At 40.2% G+C, this 17,997-nt stretch overlaps 1 protein-coding gene across 7 annotated transcripts in view; it reads left to right on the top strand.

Moving 5' to 3' along the window:
* NRG3 (neuregulin 3) overlaps positions 1–17,997 on the top strand; it is a 1,035,395-nt gene that overhangs the window by 1,002,958 nt on the left and 14,440 nt on the right. For all 7 annotated transcript variants that reach the window (XM_072823803.1, XM_072823805.1, XM_072823804.1 and 4 more), the window contains exon 6: positions 3,849–3,975. In XM_072823803.1, coding sequence (XP_072679904.1) covers positions 3,849–3,975 — 127 coding nt within the window. The remainder of the gene's footprint in view (positions 1–3,848; positions 3,976–17,997) is intronic.

Here is a 17,997-nt window from a genome sequence, read left to right on the forward strand (position 1 = left end):
GACAGGTTTTTATTAAAAATTAAATAAATAAGAAAATGTGGGAATAATAAAGTAATAATAAGAATTGAAACCTTTTCCAAGTGGAGTTCTATTTCTCATTAGAGAGCCAAAGTGTATTTTCTTCTAGCACCATTTCCAGGTGGGGTCTTCCTTTATTTTTCTTAGCCTGAGAGGAAGGCTACACCTTACACCGAGCATCTAATCTATTTAGCTGAAAGTCATGTAAAGTTTTAAAGCACCCTGGCCTATGTTTCTTTCCACTCACTCGTGGACTTTCTAATTCCCATCCCCAGATCTCAGGGATAGCAGCATAGACAGCCGCTATCTTGACGTTTCCTTACTTTCACACATACTATAAAGTTGTTAATGTGTGTATCATTTATTTGACTTCATTTTGCCAAGTCTTCCAGGATTCTGGGGACTCTCCATCACTGGTTTTTAAATAAATGCACTTGAGCCAGTATTCTATATTCTGGGATATACTGTTCCTAGCCAGAGAAAGTCAGGAGTTACCCACAAGCTGACATTCCCTTGGATCATTGATTATTTCAGTTCCTATATTTCCTTAGATCCTGCCACTCTCGTCAATTGTCCTGTGACCCTTACTATGACATGACCTCGCCACAGGGACTATTACAGCACATCGCCAGCAGATGAGAGTTTGAAGGTGGATAGCATGATGAGGTGCAAGTGATCAACACCTTGGATTGAGAGGATTTCCTGAGTTAATTGAACCTCCACAATGCTAAAGGACACGATGAAAGCAATCCTCCTCTCATCACTTCCAATAAGCCCTTATATTCCCATAAGAGGTTAATGGGACTATTAGTTAAGCTATTCAGATCAGGTTGATGGGGCTCATGTGGCAACTCTTCTAGGTTTCTTCTTGCTTTCAACTCATATGGGAAAGAAGTGTGAGGCTGCCTGTAGGAGTCCTTAGTAGACTTCGGAAGGGCAACACAAGTCAGCTCGAAAAAAAAGAATTGGGATAGGACAGGAAATGTTCCAGGAGGCAAAAGCCAGGACAAATAGTGATCATGACTGGGGGGGAAAAAAGCAGAAGAACAAAAAGGAAAACTGGTGCACCCAGTAAAAGTCAGTCCTGACTGACTTCAGCCCAAGCAAAGCCCTTCAAAGATGGGCAGCGGATGCTGTGATTTGCAGCTTCAGTTCTCTTGAGCAGTGAAGATCTTAGTCCTCCAGTGGCTAAAACAAACATGATAAAAGTTGCCTTGCTCTGACCTGAGATAGCCCACCTCCCATGACAGGTCAGTGTGAGGTTCTGAAGCCCAGGCCTCTGCCCGAACCTAGGGGGCAAGGCCGTCCAGCTTCAGAGCGCCCCCATGGGATTTGCAGAGTTCTCCGCTGAGACTGCATTATGTTCCAGTTTCTCCATTGGCCCAGTCCTGCTCCCCTTCCAGTGCCTTCATGGGGGTTGCCTCCCCTGATAAAAACCTCGCATGTGTCTCCCCTGAGTGCCTGCTTCCCCCGGAGCCCGCCTGCCACATTACCCATCACGCCCACCAGTGCACCTGTGATGCCTGATGCTCTCCCACTGACATGTCAGTCCGTTCTGATGAACTGGGCCAGAGAAACTTAACACTCAGTGAACTATAAAATATCACCCCTGACATTGTTAGGCTCGTAGGGTGCCAGTGTGCAGCACCTGTGTCTGCTCTTTCCCAGAGCAGCGGCTCTTTGAGGGACATAATGGAATTGCAACCCGAAGCTTCTCATGTCCTGGTTCCCATCTGCTGGGTGAAGGAGGAAAGAGCAAAAATAGGTGTGTTTGGGATGGGGTCGGGATGATGGAGGAGGAGGCCGGTTCCGAAAAGAGAGCCCATTTATCTCTGGATTATCAGTGAGTCGGGACTTAAGTGCAAAGCCAGGAAAGGAAAGCAAGTTATACAAGGATTTAGGAAATTGCAGTCACACATTTTTACGAGGAAAGTTCCTTTAGCAGTTGGCGTTTCCCAGACACTGAATTATAGAATTACTGAAAAGATAGTTACTGTTCCTACTATCTAATCCTTAGGAGAGTAACGGGGTCCTTCCTCTGTGCCAAGCCCCCTTTTACCACCTCACGATGATTTCCTCGGGTGGAACCTCCTGATAGCCTATTTCCTTCATCAGGGGGATTTTGTGGCTATAATGTGCTTCATAAAATGCTGACAGGATAGATTTATTTTTAACAAAAGGCTACAGATTAGCTGTTAGGAAACAGATAGGTTATTACAACTGGATTAAAGCAACCAAAAGTACTGGGGATAAGAGCTCCCCAAACAATTGAGAAGATATAGGAAATTTTTAAACACACAGAGCTACATCATTGCTGCTGCAAATTCAAAAGAGTTAATGATGCTCAGAGCTCCCAAATCCGGCAGCAGACACTCACGTGCTTGTGGGAGATGCAGTTAACACAATCCTTTATCTCTGAGCCCATGTTCTAATTCCTCTGTAGGATCTGCCCCATTAGCAGTTGGTGCTCACTAGATGTCAAGAGGGGGAGCAGACCAACCCTTTACAGGTGTCCTCACGTTCAGTTCCCACGGCATCCATGGAAGTTAGCTTCTCCAATGAGAATGTATATGATGTTCAAGCAACCCTGGGCACAGATGAGGAAACCGAGGCTCAGGAAGCTTTAGCAAAAACAATCTTTTTGATTTAGGGACTCAAAGCAGACGTGGTGGGTGGCAGACTGGGATTCAAATCCCAGCCCCTCTGATACCCAAGCCCATTCTCAGGAAGAGCTCCCTGCGGAAGCCAGTGCACACGCTCCACCAAAGGCTGTGTCCTTGTCCTTGACAGGGATCTTGTGGGAAGAGGTAAATGTTTGGGGTGGGTGGGATGGTTCTGCAGTGTGTGTGTGTGTGTGTGTGTGTGTGTACGGGCACTGAATCTTCAGCTGGTAGATAATTACTGTAAAGCCCTTGGAAGAGAGCAGTCAATAAGGCAGTGATGCGTTGCCTCCTTCGAGTATAGCCCGTGTGACTTAAACAAAGTCACTCCACATATACAGTCAAGAGCACTTTACTCAGAGTCCAAAATGCAAGAACAGTCTCAGCCTTCCCACTGAAAAGCTGTGGGCATATGGGCAAGTGGTTCGATAGTCCCAAATGGTGCAGGGTATGCAGCCTGATGGGCTGGGTTCAAATTCAGCCCCACCACTGACTAGCGATGTGACTCTGGGGAAATTATTTAACCTCTCTGTGCCTCAGTTTTGTCCTATATTAAATGAGTATATTAAATGAGTAAATTTAAAAAAATGAGTAAATTCTCATCATTGAGAATTATGAAGAATAAGTGAGTTGATACATGGAAAACACTTAAAATGACACTCGACACATAGTAGGAATTCTTGCAGGAGTTAACTATTTTTTATTATTATTTACAAAGTAGAAATAAAAGTCTTTTCATTCAGGGCTAATGGTAACAATAAATGAGCTATTTCTAAATTGAGGAAGAGGAAGTATACACATTATAGATGTATATATGTTTTTCCCACTGATTACTTCAGAGCATTTCTAATTCTTTACAGCTGAGCACTCAGGGTCAGGAACCTCTTGCATCCCTGGGGGCCAGGACAGCGCATCATGCCTCTGTCTGCCTTTGGTGCACCATTGGGTGTGAATACCTGAATGTTGATGGATAAAATCAGCTTCTTTCCAGATCAGAAGTTATCTAATGGGGCTGGTGGATTGAACATGGAGGAAGGATTTTCTTTGTTAACTGAGTTTTCCAGCTTTCAACACATGACAAATACAGATGTTGGGAATGAGTGAACCCCCAAAATATGAGTCGAATAAACTGATGTAACTATTTATGCATTTGTTTGTTTATCTCTGCAGGAAACAAGCTAAACAAATCCAAGAGCAGCTGAAAGAACCACAAAGTGGTAAAAACTACAGCCTCAAGGCATCCAGCACAATGGCAAAGTCAGAGAGCTTGGTGAAGAACCATGTCCAGCTGCAAAGTGTAAGTTACTTGTCTACACATCTCTTCCCACAGCCCACCTCAGGGCTCAGAGGGGATGGGGAGCTGGGAATCAGACTTGTATATATTTTTTTCATTACTTTAGATTTTTCCTTAAATCATCGTGCGATTGTGTGTGTGTGTGCACATGCACATATACAGGATGAAACTGAAAAATTAAACCTCAGCTTTAGATTACCATCTGCAATATAAATCGATCTCTGGAAGCCAAAAGTGCTTCAGTTGTTTTGTTCCGCAATGATTTATTACATTCTTACTCTGTGTGGAAAATTGTGCTGGGCACCAGGGGTATAATGCTCCCTACCTTATGGGAACTTATCTGTGGTAAGAGATACAGACACCAGAAGACAGGGGGTATGTGGCCTGAGATGGATGACATTGCCATTGGTTGAAGAAGGGACCAAAGGGAGGGGGATGAGTGAATGCCTCATCAGGTAGTAAAGGAGCAAAGGATAAAAAGAGTAGGAAAAACAGAAAAATGATGAAGCCATGGAATCCTGAGAATGTATATGATGTTCAAGCAACTCCAAGGTAAGTGGTGTGAGAGATGTCAAAGGTAAGACAGGTGGGAAGGGAGAGTTGTATTGCCAGCGTCAGTGTTTCCTGAGACTGGACCTTGAATAGGTACCAGAACTTGAAATGCAAGCTCTTTGAATCTCACGTTCTTTCTAAAAGTTGTTTTAATCATTTCTGAGATGTATCACAAAACACTTAATTAAAGACAAGCAAATATCATCCAAGACATACTGAAATATTCCTCTCAGGGTAGCAATCCTTTGCCCTCATACAAGATTGCACTTCCGGATTCAGAGACACAAAAGGAAGGAACAAAGGCCATGGTATAAGCGTAGTATTTGAGTATAATAGACAATCACCCAGGACATATTCATGGCCCCCCAAATCACTGGGAATTTATACATCATTTGTGATTCTAAAACATCATTACCCAGAAAGTTGCCATTTGCTATGCATAACAGATGTACTTAGATGTTTAGTGTGGAATTCATAAATCAGAATTGCTTCCCAGCTAAGTTTTGTTCGTCGTGTAATCATAGTTATGTGGGGACTGTTCTTTTCTGTAACAGAAGGAATGCTTTTGCTAATGATTTCTGAGTGTTATCTCACCACCTGAACAGCAGTGCAGTGATGAGGGGTCTCGATGCCTTTGCAGCTGGACCTGCCGAGCATAATCAAAGCCAGCCGCTCGTTAAGGTAGTAAGGACAGATTTTAACCAGTAATGCATTATTGCATTAGAGGAGAAAGTCCAGCACGACCTGAACTGGACTTCAGTTTGTACAGAAGTGATGGCTGCGTTAAAGGGAGAAGGAAGGACTAGGGCCAGGAAGCAGCAGAGTCTTGGAAGAGTCAGAGAAGTGAAAAACCACAGAGCTGGTCGGGCACACGCCAGCTGTGTGTTAGCAGGCGACCAATGGAGCGGAGGGCTCCGCACCTCCACAGACATGGGAAGACAGAGATCCAATCCTTCCTAATTCCATGTCAAGGATTTGGCTTTCAGGTCCCTGAGAAAGAAACCCCTGAGTTGGAGGAGAGACATAGATATCTCAAAATGACCAGGGGCAGTTTATGGTTACAAGCCCCTTTTAAGTAAATGCTCCAAGAAGGGGAGGCCAGGGGCCTTTCCTTGGGGATTGAACAAACTCAATTCTTTTGGAGGCTTTGAGGTTTTTCATTTTTGTTTTTGTTTTTCAGGAAGGCATTTTAAGGAAGGTTAGGGTCATTCTAGACTTGAGCTATTAGAGGCTATTAAGAAAAAGCGGGAGAGACTATATTAGAGTAAACTCAAGTCTTGTAGTGTGGGGATGAGTGAACCAAGTCATTCGTGCAGCAGATCTACGGTTGTTATAGGCCAAAGTTAAGGCCCCGGAGAAAAGAAGGCTCAGGGGAGCCTGTCTAGTGTTGGTTGGAAGAGTCTTAGTCAGTCCCTATGTATTTTACAAGGTTGCAGGCAAAACACACATACAATTTTGTATCCTTTGTTTTCACCAAACGAATGATCAATAGCATTTTCTGTCTGATTTTTGCTCTCCACACAGTCCTTTGGGAGATAGCACAATTGTCCCCAAAGTGGCCACTTTGCCATCCTTACCCCTCCCTCCTCATAGGCATCTCTGTTCTCTCCTCTTGCTTACTCTGAAAGGGATATGAAAATAAATTCCTCACTCCTGTGCTTCCCACCCTTCAATTGGTTGGAATCATTAGGATTCCAATAACAAGAAATTACAAAGTGTAGGGGTTCTGACACTTGGAAGATTTGGAGGCACATTGGATTTTCTTTTCTTTTTCTTTCCCTCTTTTCCCCTTTCCAGCCAAGCCATACCCACATTTTGTATGTTGGCCAGGGAAGCAGAGGTGGGCTCAACTGGGATCATTCCACAGGGCCCTAGATGAAGTATGGAAAAGTGTATTTTCATATTTCTCCTGTTTGGGATAGAGAGAGTAGATATAAGACTTTTTTTTTTTTTTCTAAGTTGGGGTGTGGTCAACTAAGACAATACATTTCAAGGGACCATCATTTTAGGCTGGGCTGGAAGTTCAGGCCAAGAATAGATGGTGAAGAAAGGCATAGAAGGACCCTGAAAAAAGAATGAGGTGCATTCAGGGGACGCATGCATGCTAGCCATAGCATCCTACCTTGGCCAGCTTGGGCCCAAGGGACAGCCTAGCGCGTCCCTTTAACCAGATGAGACTGGAATAAATACATTGCTTTCCCACAGGCACAAACCCATTTCACTGCTAGAAAGCAACATGGGTCACTACCAGCTTTGTTATACTTTTGTCAACATTTATTTTGCTAATTTAATAGAATATGGCATTTTTAGAAATTTTACATTTAACTATTTGAATCTGTTGTAGAGTCTCAGTCCATATATTTCTAGTCAAATGTTCAGTTTGGTCCTGCTGATACTCTTGCTCATACTTTTGTTACAAGACTCAAATCAGAATTTGACTGTAGTGTTTCCTGTCGTATAATATGGGAGAAGACAGTAATGGAGAAGGTGTGTCAATAATACATTGAAGAGGAAGAGAATCTTTTAATAATGTCTGCTTTCCCTCAACATTATGTTTAAGATATGCAAGGAGACATATACAGGACATCCATGCAGCTGGAGGCCAGGTCGCACTGGCCTGAGGGCAACCAGTAATCTGATGTGTGCCTCACAATTTCTGCATGAATCGTGAAGAAAGCAAATGTATGGAAGAAAGTTTGGTAAAGTGGTTTTTCTTTGTAGGTCTGTATCTCTTTTTCTTCTGGCCAGATCTATGAGGACCTACCAACGTCAATGTTAGCAAGCAAACAGTGATAAATGAAATAGAGAACGTTGTAATAGCAAATAACATGTACTGAGTACACACAGAGGATCATGCTAAATGATATGAAGACAGTGCCTGACTTCATCCCAACAACAACTACTCAGTTTACACTCACGATGTGCAGAACAGGGAACTGGGACTCAAAGCTTGAGAAAGTTTCTGTCAGAACAGTTGAGTAGCAGAAAGCCAAACTCATGTCCTTGTAACTCAGTGGGTCAATGGGGGGCAGTGTTGCCCCAGAGAACTTTAGGCAAAGTCTGGTGAGAGACTTTGGGTGTTTACAGGACTTGAGGGGCATCTCTGAACAGAAGGCTCAGAAGTGCTGATACATATTCCACAAGGTACAGGATAGCCACCCCCAACAAAAAATTGTCCTCAAAGGTCAAGAGTAGTGAGGAAATCCAGAGCTCAAGCTCAAGTTGCATAGCATGTCCACTAGGAAACTCTGAGTGTCCAGCATGGGCGTTCTATCGTTATTTCTACAACACAGAAGGTGATGGGTTATCCATGTAGACTCTAGACCTTGGGAGGGAAATTTTCCACTTGCACACCACATCAGGTCTCTATTTTATCTTGGAGTCCAGGTTAACTACTTGAAATTCTTGGCAAATTACAGCATTTAACAAATGAATTGTCTGCGTCTGGCATTCCCTTACGTTCATTAAACATTCATGGGGTAGGGTTTCACTTGACAGTCGTTTAACAAGATGTGAAACACCTCGTCCAGTGAAGCAACATGAGGATCTGAAAACACTTGACTCAGAGGCTGCAGAGCTGGCCGTGCCATAGAAGCATCTAGCGCTTTACCGTCATGTACAAAAGAAGCATTTGTGGCTCAGAGTGATGAACTGACCTCATTTACTGTGTCCTGGGTGACAGAGAAAGCTGGAGTTTGCCTTATAACCTGCAGACTGACACTTCTCAGCCTGATTCAGGGATCAGAGAGAGAAGTCATTGAAGGAGACATGATCTATTCTCTCTTAAGATCAAAAGGAAATATCCATGAGTGAAAAGTAAGGGAATAAAATTACCCTTTCCTACCCTTTTTTTCAAGAATGTCTCAGGAAGGATAGGTTTATGAAAGTAGTAGTCAATGAGGAAGAATTGGAAGATAGTATTTGCCTGCATAAGGGGAGTAGTAAGACTTGAAGACCTAACACCGCCTGGATAATGGGTAGAAAGAAGCATCCATTTATTCTGTACTTATTGAACATGTCTCTGTGCCGGGCTCTGTAGAAAGAGCTTACAGAATACAAAGAAGAGACAGATCCTGACCTCAGGGGGCTCACGGGCCAGTGATAGGAACAAGTATGTAAGCACATACAGCACTTGTTCTGTAACGTAGGTCTGTTAAGTCACGGTGCTATCAGAGAATGGAGAGGGACAGTTGTCTGGGGGACATTGGATCTCACCCACAGTAGATGACATACACACAAAGTCTTGGGAGTGAGGTGGGGTTTGTGGGATAGCCGTAAGGGAGCTGGTCAGGAGAGGTAATTTCTTGATAGCATGAATCAGTGTTAACTTTGAATAATTCTGGTTTAAAACCCGATCTCTTGTTTTACATATCAAATTCTGACTTACTGATTCACTAAAGATCCCCACTATAGATTCTTCTATTCAAATATATACTAAATATTTAGTCAGGACCAGGCACTGCATTAAGGACCAGGGATATGATGATGACCCGAAATGACAACATCATTAATTTCAAGGAGCATATATATGATTCCTGTAGGCCATAGATATTAAACAAATAATCCCACAAACACATCTACCAAGGCCTCCACTTGAGTGAACAGTCTCTTGGACCTTATAGAAGACAGGTCTGGAACTGGCCTGACAGTATAGGAAGAGCAAAGAATGGGGGGTGCCTGGGTGGCTTAGGTTGTGATCCCAGGGTCCTGGGATAGAGCCTTGCATTGGGCTCCCTGGTGGGGGGGGTGCAGAGTCTGCTTCATCTTCTCCCTCTGTTGTTCCCTTTTCTTGTGCTCTCCCTCTCTCTTTCTCTGGCAAATAAATAAATAAAGATAGATAGATAGATAGATAGATAGATAGATAGATAGATAGATGATAGAAAGACTAGAAAAGAGCTTTCTTAAAAGAGGTAATGATGGCATGTGTCCAGTTCCCTGGCTGAAAGGTGCACGTGGTTGTGGGGGGATGGTGGGTGATAAAGGTGGGAGTGAGGAGTTCTTGCTCTATCCACTGCATAGAAAGAGTATCTTGCTTCCACAGAAATGTGTTGAAGTTTGACTCTAATTGGTATAGTTCTTCCTACGTGGGATGTGGTGCAGAAATTCCCAACAGCAACAGTGGTCAAATTATTTTTAATTACTTGCATCAGAAATCATGCTTTAGGGACACCTGGGTGGCTCAGCAGTTGAGCGTCTGCCTTCGGCTCAGGTGTGACCCTGGAGTCCTGGGATCAAGTCCCAAATTGGGCTCCCTGCATGGAGCCTGCTTCTCCCTCTGCCTATGTCTCTACCTCATTCTCTGTCTCTCATGAATAAATAAATAAAATCTTTAAAAAAAAAGAAATCATGCTTTAAAAAATATGCCATAATGACTCATTTCCACCATGCTCTGGGCTCCTAAGTCAGACTTCCAGCAAAGAACATTTTGACACAGACTTAGAGGAGCTGGGAGCAATGCAGAGAGACAGACATTCAGAACCTTTTAAAAATATACCCTGTCCTGCCTTTATTGCCTGGGGTTCCAGGCCCACTGATCATCAGTCTCTCATTGCTCTCCAACCCAGACACACGTTCTTGTGACCTTCTGACTCCCACTGCGTGTATTGGACAGACCTGCAAACAACGTCACTGCTCGACTTCCAGCACGAGCCTACTTCATCTGACAGGTCTCTGGATTTCAGGGCACCATCCACAATGTGTTGGGGGCAAGGCAGGTGACGGTGCGAACAACAGTAGAGGTCCTCAGCACCCAGGAGCACCCACAAGGTGGCCTTTTGGGGAAGCCAGTCAGGATGAGTGCTTCCCCAAGAGGTGACAGTACTGACCAGGGCCTCTGTGGGGTTTTAAAAGGAAATCAAGTCAACTCATGTTGAAAGGACCAGTGTACGGACCATGGCATCTTCTTATTAGGTATTCAGGTGACATGTTGTACATTATACCGAATGAGGTTTTAACAAAACATGTACACGCACACAAAGTCAAAATCTGGGGGGCACCTGGGTGGCTCAGTGGTTGAGCATCTGCCTTTGGCTCAGCACATGACCCCAGGGTCCTGGGATTGAGTCCCACGTCGGGCTCCCTGCATGGAGCCTGCTTCTTCCTCTGCCTGTGCCTCTGCCTCTCTCTCTCTCTCTCTCTCTCTCTCTCTCTTCTGTGTCTCTCATGAGTAAATAAATAAAATATATATTTTTTTAAAGTCAAGATCTGTATGAGTACAAGGAAAGAACATGGCGTCACTACCCTACTTCGTACAGGGTACAGAAATGTTAATGGAAAGGGCCAGACAGGCAGCTTTACTAGAGAGATCATCTCATGGATAAAATTATGGAGACTGTAACTCCTCCCAGGGATGGAAGCGTGTAAATTATGGAAGGAACCATAAGAAATGCTTTCAACATAGAACATAAAAATGTCCAGAGGCCATAATCATGGTCAGTGAAGCTACCTTTAAGGAAGTTTATTGCAGACTGTTCAAATGAGTGGATTCCGCACCTTGAGAACCTGTAGCTGCAAATAAAGAGGCTGAAGTCTGCCTTGAGTCTCGAAATTCCTATGCTTCTTCTGTTTCTGCTTCTCCTCCTTTCCCTTCTTCTCTTTCTTCTGATTATCCTGCCTCTTGTCTTGGGTATGAATCTTTTGTTTTTCTTTAAACTCTCTTATTTTTTATTTGTTTTTTTTTTAAATAGACTTTATTTTTTTTTAAAGTCAGTCTGGGATTTACAAAAAAGTTGCAAACATAGTACGGTGAGTTCCCATATCCACTCTACTCAGTTTTTCCCGTTAGCCTCGTACATTGACATGGTACGTTTGTAAAAGTCAATGAGCCCATAGAGATGCCTTGGGCACCTTCAGTTTTAACTTCATTGTTTCTGTTCCAGGATTTCATCCAGGAAACCACAATGACAGTTGGTTGTCATTTATCCTCTTGGCTGTGGCCGTTTGTCCGATTTTCCTCATTTTAGTGGCTTGGACAGTATTCAGGAGTAGTGGTCAAGTATTGAGTAGGATGCTCTTCTACTGGAATTAGTTTCATGTTTTTCTCACGATTAGGTTGGAGTAATGGGATTTGGGGAGAGACAACAGAGATAAAGTGCCAAGTTTTTGTTGAGTACATCCTTGCTTCTAGGAACTCTCAGCAGACAGATCAAAGATATATCTATCAACCAGGCAGTGCTTATGTGTGCCTTTAGTTTACAGATTCCACTCCTTTCCAAAGTTCCTTAGGACAGTGTGCCCTGATCCCCACCTCACACTTAATGTTCTTTCATATATTTGTAGTACAGTTAGTTTTCCTTAGCAGAATTTGTATTCCTTCCTGGGATCTCCAGATCTCCTAAATGATACTTATTTTGTTAATATATAATAGGGTAATTAGGTTTACCTATTTCCACTTGCATGAACTGTGACATGTATCTTTTAAAAACTTGGTTTCTTTCAACTAGTATATCAAATTTGAGGTCATACGGTTATTCACAGTCTTCCTTTATTAACCTTTTCCGGACCATGGGATTAGTAGTGATGGTCTCTTTCGTTTCTCTTATTGATAATCTTTTCTCTTCTTTTTTTTCTGGGTTAACCTGACCAGAGATTTATTGATGTTCCTGATCACCTCAAAGCATCAGCTTTGCTTTTGTTGATTTTCTCTATTCTTTAACTATTTTTAAAAGATTTTATTTATTTTTTTTTAATTTTTTTTTAATTTTTATTTATTTATGATAGTCACACAGAGAGAGAGAGAGAGAGGCAGAGACATAGGCAGAGGGAGAAGCAGGCTCCATGCACCGGGAGCCCGACGTGGGATTCGATCCCGGGTCTCCAGGATGGCACCCTGGGCCAAAGGCCAGCGCTAAACCGCTGCGCCACCCAGGGATCCCCTAAAAGATTTGATTTATTTATTCATGAGAAACACACACAGAGAGAGGCAGAGACATGAGCAGAGGGAGAAGCAGGCTCCTCGCAGGGAGCCCGATGTGGGACTCAATCCCAGGACCCAGGGATCACCACCTGAGCCAAAGGCAGATGCTCAACCACAGAGCCACCCAGGCATTCCTCTTTTCCTGTTTTCAATCTTAGTAATTTATTCTCTTTTATTATTTCTTTTCTGTATGTTTTGGGTTTAAATTACTCATCTTTTACTCGTTTTCTAAGGTGGAAATTCAGATTACTGACTTTAGATATTTCTTCTTTTCAATTATAAGAACTTAATGCTGTAAATTCATCTTTAATCACTGCTTTCATTACCTTCCACAAATTTTGATAAGTTGTATTTTCATTTAGTTAAAAATATTTTTAAATGTCTCTTGTGATTTTTTCTTTGACCTTTCTGGTATTTACAAATATGTTATTTACTCTCCAGATAGCTTTGGATTTTCCAACTATCTTTTTCTTATTGATTTCTAGTTTGATTTCAAAATGGTCTAAGAATATGCTATTAATGATTTAGACCTTTAAAAAATTTCTTAAGAAAGGGTGCTTGGCTGGCTCAGTCAGTAGAACACGTGATTCTTGATCTCAGGGTTCTGAGTTTGAGCCCTATGTTGAGTGTAGAGATTACTTAAAAATAAAAAATCTTTAAAAACTTTCTTAAGATGCATTTTATGGCCAAGAATGTGATTTATCTTGATGAATGTTCTATGTGAGCTAAAATAAAAATGTGTATGGTGCCTTAGTGGCTCAGTTTAAGCATCTGCCTCCGGCTCAGACAGGATCGCAGGGTCCTGGGATCAAGCCTACGTAGGGCTCCTTCCTCGGTGGGGAGTCAGCTTCTCCCTCTGCCGCTCCCACTCCTCCTCTCGTGCTCTCTCTCTCTCAAATAAATAAATAAGATCTTTTAAAAATGTATAGTCTGCCATTTTAGAAGAAATATTTTAGGATTATTGCTTAGATGCTGGTGATTGAAAGTGCTATACAAACCAACTATATCCTCAATAATTTCCTGGCTGATGAATCTGTCAGTTACTGATAGGTGGGTGTTGAACTCCCCAAGTATAATAGTGGATTTGTCTATTTCTCCTTGAGGTTCCTTTGGCTTTTGCCTTATGTATTTTGATGCTCTGTTGCTAGGTACATAAATGTTAAGAACTGTTTTATCTTCTTGGGGAGTTAGCCCCTTATCATTAAGTTAGTGATACTTTTTAAACCATTCTTTGTCCCTAAAACTTATCCTTCTTCTGAAATCTGCTTTGGCTGAAATTATTACACCTACTCTAGCTTTCTTTTGATCAGTGCTAGCATGATATATTTTTACCTACTTTATTACTTTTATTCTATCGCTGTCTTTATATTTAAAGTGGGTTTCTTGTAGACAGCATATAGTTGGGTTCTGTTTTCTCATACCTGCTGATAATCTGTTTTTTTTTAATTGGTGTATTTAGACCATTCATATTTAAAGTGACTAATGATATTGTTCAATTAATGTCTTCTATATTTATAACTGTTTTCGATTCTTTGTACCTGTTCTTTGTTTCTTTTGTTCTTTTCTATTTCTTCTTTCTCTGGTTTTAATTATTTAGTATGCTTCCATTTTTTTCCTCCTTTTCTAACATACCCATTATACTTCTTTTTATACTTTTTTAGTTACCCAAGACTTTACAATATATATTTACAATTAATCTAAGTCCACTTTCTTTTTTTTTTTTTTTTTTTTTTTAATTTTTATTTATTTATGATAGTCTCACAGAGAGAGAGAGAGAGGCAGAGACACAGGCAGAGGGAGAAGCAGGCTCCATGCACCGGGAGCCCGATGTGGGATTCGATCCCGGGTCTCCAGGATCGCGCCCTGGGCCAAAGGCAGGCGCCAAACCGCTGCGCCACCCAGGGATCCCCTAAGTCCACTTTCAAATAACACTTTACCCCTTTATGGCTAGTCCAGGTATTTTATATCTGAGTATTCCCTTTCTTTCTCCTGTTCTTTATAAAATTGCTTTCAATAATTTAAGTTGTGTATATACTATATCCAGAATACATTATTAGTTTGAATAAACTTTTTTCTACTTGATCTATTAATAAGAAGAAAAATGAACTATTTTAATTTACTTTTACTTATTACTTCCCTGGTATTTTTTCTTCTTTATGTAGATCTGAGTTTCTAACCTAAATCATTTTGTTTCTCCTTTAAGAGCTTCTCTTAAAATTTCTTGCAGGATAGGTCTGCTGGTGATGATCCTATTTTTTGTGTGTGTTTGTTTGTTGCTTAGTCTAAGAAAGTCTTTTATTCCTCCTTTATTTTTGAAGGATAATTTAACCAGAGATATATTTTCAGTTTGATGTTTGTTTTTCTTTTAACACTTTAAATATTTTACTCTTATCTTTTCTTGTTTGCATGATTTCTAGGTAGAATTCCACTATATTTGTTCATCTTTTTCTTCTATAAGCAGGTTTTTATTTTTTTGGTTTTGTTTTCAGCATTCTATTTGTTTTTGTGTTATTTTATTCTTTACTTCTCTTTTCCTTTTTTAAAAGTACAGTTTGAATATGATATGCTGTCATGTAGTTTTTTTGGTATTTAACCTTTATGGTGTTTTGGTATTCTGTGAGCTTCCTGTATCTATGTTTTGGTGTCTATCAATAATTTTGAAAAGTTCTCCATCACTGTTGCTTCAAATATTTCCCCTGCTCCATTTCTTTCTTCTCCTTCAATAACTCCAATTATGCATATATTTTACCATTTGAAATTGTTCAGCAGTTTTTCAATATTATCATTCAGTTTTTTCCTTTTCTTTTTAAAATATATTGTTTTTGTTTTGTGTTTCGTGTCAGGAAGTTTTTATCCACTAATACTCGAGGTCCTTGATTCTTTTCTTGGCTGTGTCCAATCTAATGATGAGCCTATCAAGTGCATTCATCATGTATGTTACAGTATTTTTATTTCTAGATTTACTTTTGAGTATTTCTTAGAGTTCCTATCTCTCTACTTATGCTTGCATGTATATATTCTAGTATGCCTCATAATTTTTTTAAAGGTAGACATGATATACTGGGTAATCCTGAGATAACAGATGTTTAATGTAGGTTTTATGTTAATCTGGCTAGCAGTTGGGTTTCATTTAATGTTTGCTATAGCTGTAGATGCCAGGAGCTTTAAAATCCACTAGTGTCTTTTGTTTGTTTGTTTGTCTTGTTGTTTTTCCCCCCTTACTTGAGACAAGAAGGCTACAAGAAGGTAGAGTCAGGAAAAAGCTCTTTCCTCATGTAAGATAATGCTCCAATAAGATCTTTTTTCACTGAGAAGTAAGCATTTCAAAATGGTTAATTTCCCACTTATGTCAGAAACATGAGATTATTCTTTTGTTCTTTGTTGTGAGCATCTTGCATGGTTCCTGAAGGTAAAAACCCATGAAAGTGGAGGGAAGGGGGCACAAAAAACTGCAGTTCTTATTTTATTCTTACAATTAAATTCCAGTTTACAGTTCTGACAAATAAAGAGCTTGAAATTGTCATTCCTGTCCTTACAATAAGAAAATAAGCTGAATAAACTAGAAATCAATGGCTGTTCTTATATCCATCCAATAATGGAGGTTGCAGGGCAAACTACCACTCTGAAACCTGGAAAGACAATACAATACAAGAATCATAGTCAATATCAGATTACACATACAGATTATAGCCACTTATTAAAATTACTCTTGGGAGCTCCTGGGTGGCTCAGTCCATTAAGCATCTGCCTTCAGCTCAGGTCATGATCCCAGGGTCATGGGATCCAGTGCTGATTCAGGCTCTTTGCTCAGCAGAAGTCTGCTTCTCCCTCTGTCCCTCTCCCTCCCCCTGCTTATGTTCTCTCTCTCTTTCTCAAATGAATAAATACATAAATAAAATATTTTTTAAATGTTTAAATGTTTACAAAATTACTACTGAAGTGTTCTTACCCATTTATGGTTCTGCTATAGGTAAGCTGATCTTGACTCTGGTTCTTGTCTCTTCAGGTTTCAGAGTGGTGGTTTGCCCTGCAACCTCCATTATTAGATATAAGAACAGCCATTAATTTTCTATTTGTTCAGCTTTTTTCTTATTGTAAGGACAGGAATGACAATTTTAAGCTCTTTGTCAGAACTGGAAACTGGAAAATATCTCTAAATTCATTTGAACCAACGTGGAATATTAGTTTGAAGGATTACCAAATTATTCATATATTTTTAGTGTTCCCACATGTCTCAACCAACCTTGCATAGGAATATGGCAATTTAAACCCGAATCTCATATTAAATGCAGCCACTGAAATGAAAATAATTCTCATAAAGTCTGTGAGATAGAGGAGAAATACTAAATAATAAATTTTGAAAATAAATTTGTGTATATTGACCAAAATAGTACAATTAAAAGCAACTGTATAACAACAATACAAGCATTTGAAAGAAAAGATTTAGAATACAATATCTACAAAAGACACTATGAATAAGTAGACCAAATAAGAGGTTGATTCTATTCGAAACTTTCATCTAAGATTTTAAACAAAGCCTTTGGCTTTCAAAATGAAGTCTCATTCAAAGCAAAAGCTATATGCACCTCATATGTTTATTTCAGCAGTATTTAAAATAACCAAATTATGGAGGCAGCCCATGTCCATTGATAGATGAAAGAATATATATATATATATATATATATATATATATGTGTATATATATATACACACAATATATATATATCAATAAATACACTTTATACATACAAAAATGTATATATACACACACACATACACGCTGGAATATCATTCAGTCACAAAACAGAATGAAATCTTGCCATCTACAACAACATGGATGGAGCTAGAGAGTATAATGCTAAGTGAAATAAGTCAAAGGAAGACAAATAGCATATAATTTTACTCATATGTGGAATTTAAGAAACAAAACAAATGAACAAAGGGGAAAAAAAAAAGACAAACCAAAAACAAGACTCTTAACTATAGAGAACAAAAACAGATGGTTACCAAAGAGGAGGTGGGTAAGGGGGTAGGTGAAACAGGTGATGGGGATTAACAGCATACATATCTTGATGAGCACTGAATAATGCATGGAACTGTTGGATACTAAATTGTATGCAGGAAACTAATATAACACTCTAACTACACGAGAATTAAGATAAAATAAAAATAAAAACTGATTGGCACCTCCTTCCCTCCCCCAAAAAAAGCAGAAACTCTGAACTAATGGCCCCAACACATAATTAGGCTAGAACATACACTGTTTGACATACACTGCTAGAAAAAAATGAATGGCTTGCTGACTTTTAATGGTTCAATAATTTCTTTAGAAAATCTAGATGCTCCAGAAACACTTGGCTGATGTTGCCCCCATAAACCTCTGCAAGAACAGAGACTTACCTCCTCCCATTTGCCATAGATGTCTCTAGATCATCTCACTTGTTTCTGTAGCTGAGCATTTCAGGCATCCAAGTTTGTCTTCTAAACCAATTATTAGAAGCTGGGATTAAAAAACAAACCAAAAAAAACCCTACTTGGTCTTTTATAGAATCTGAAGT

Source organism: Canis lupus, chromosome 4 (genome assembly GCF_048164855.1).
Source record: "Canis lupus baileyi chromosome 4, mCanLup2.hap1, whole genome shotgun sequence".
Classification (NCBI taxonomy): Eukaryota; Metazoa; Chordata; class Mammalia; order Carnivora; family Canidae; genus Canis; species Canis lupus.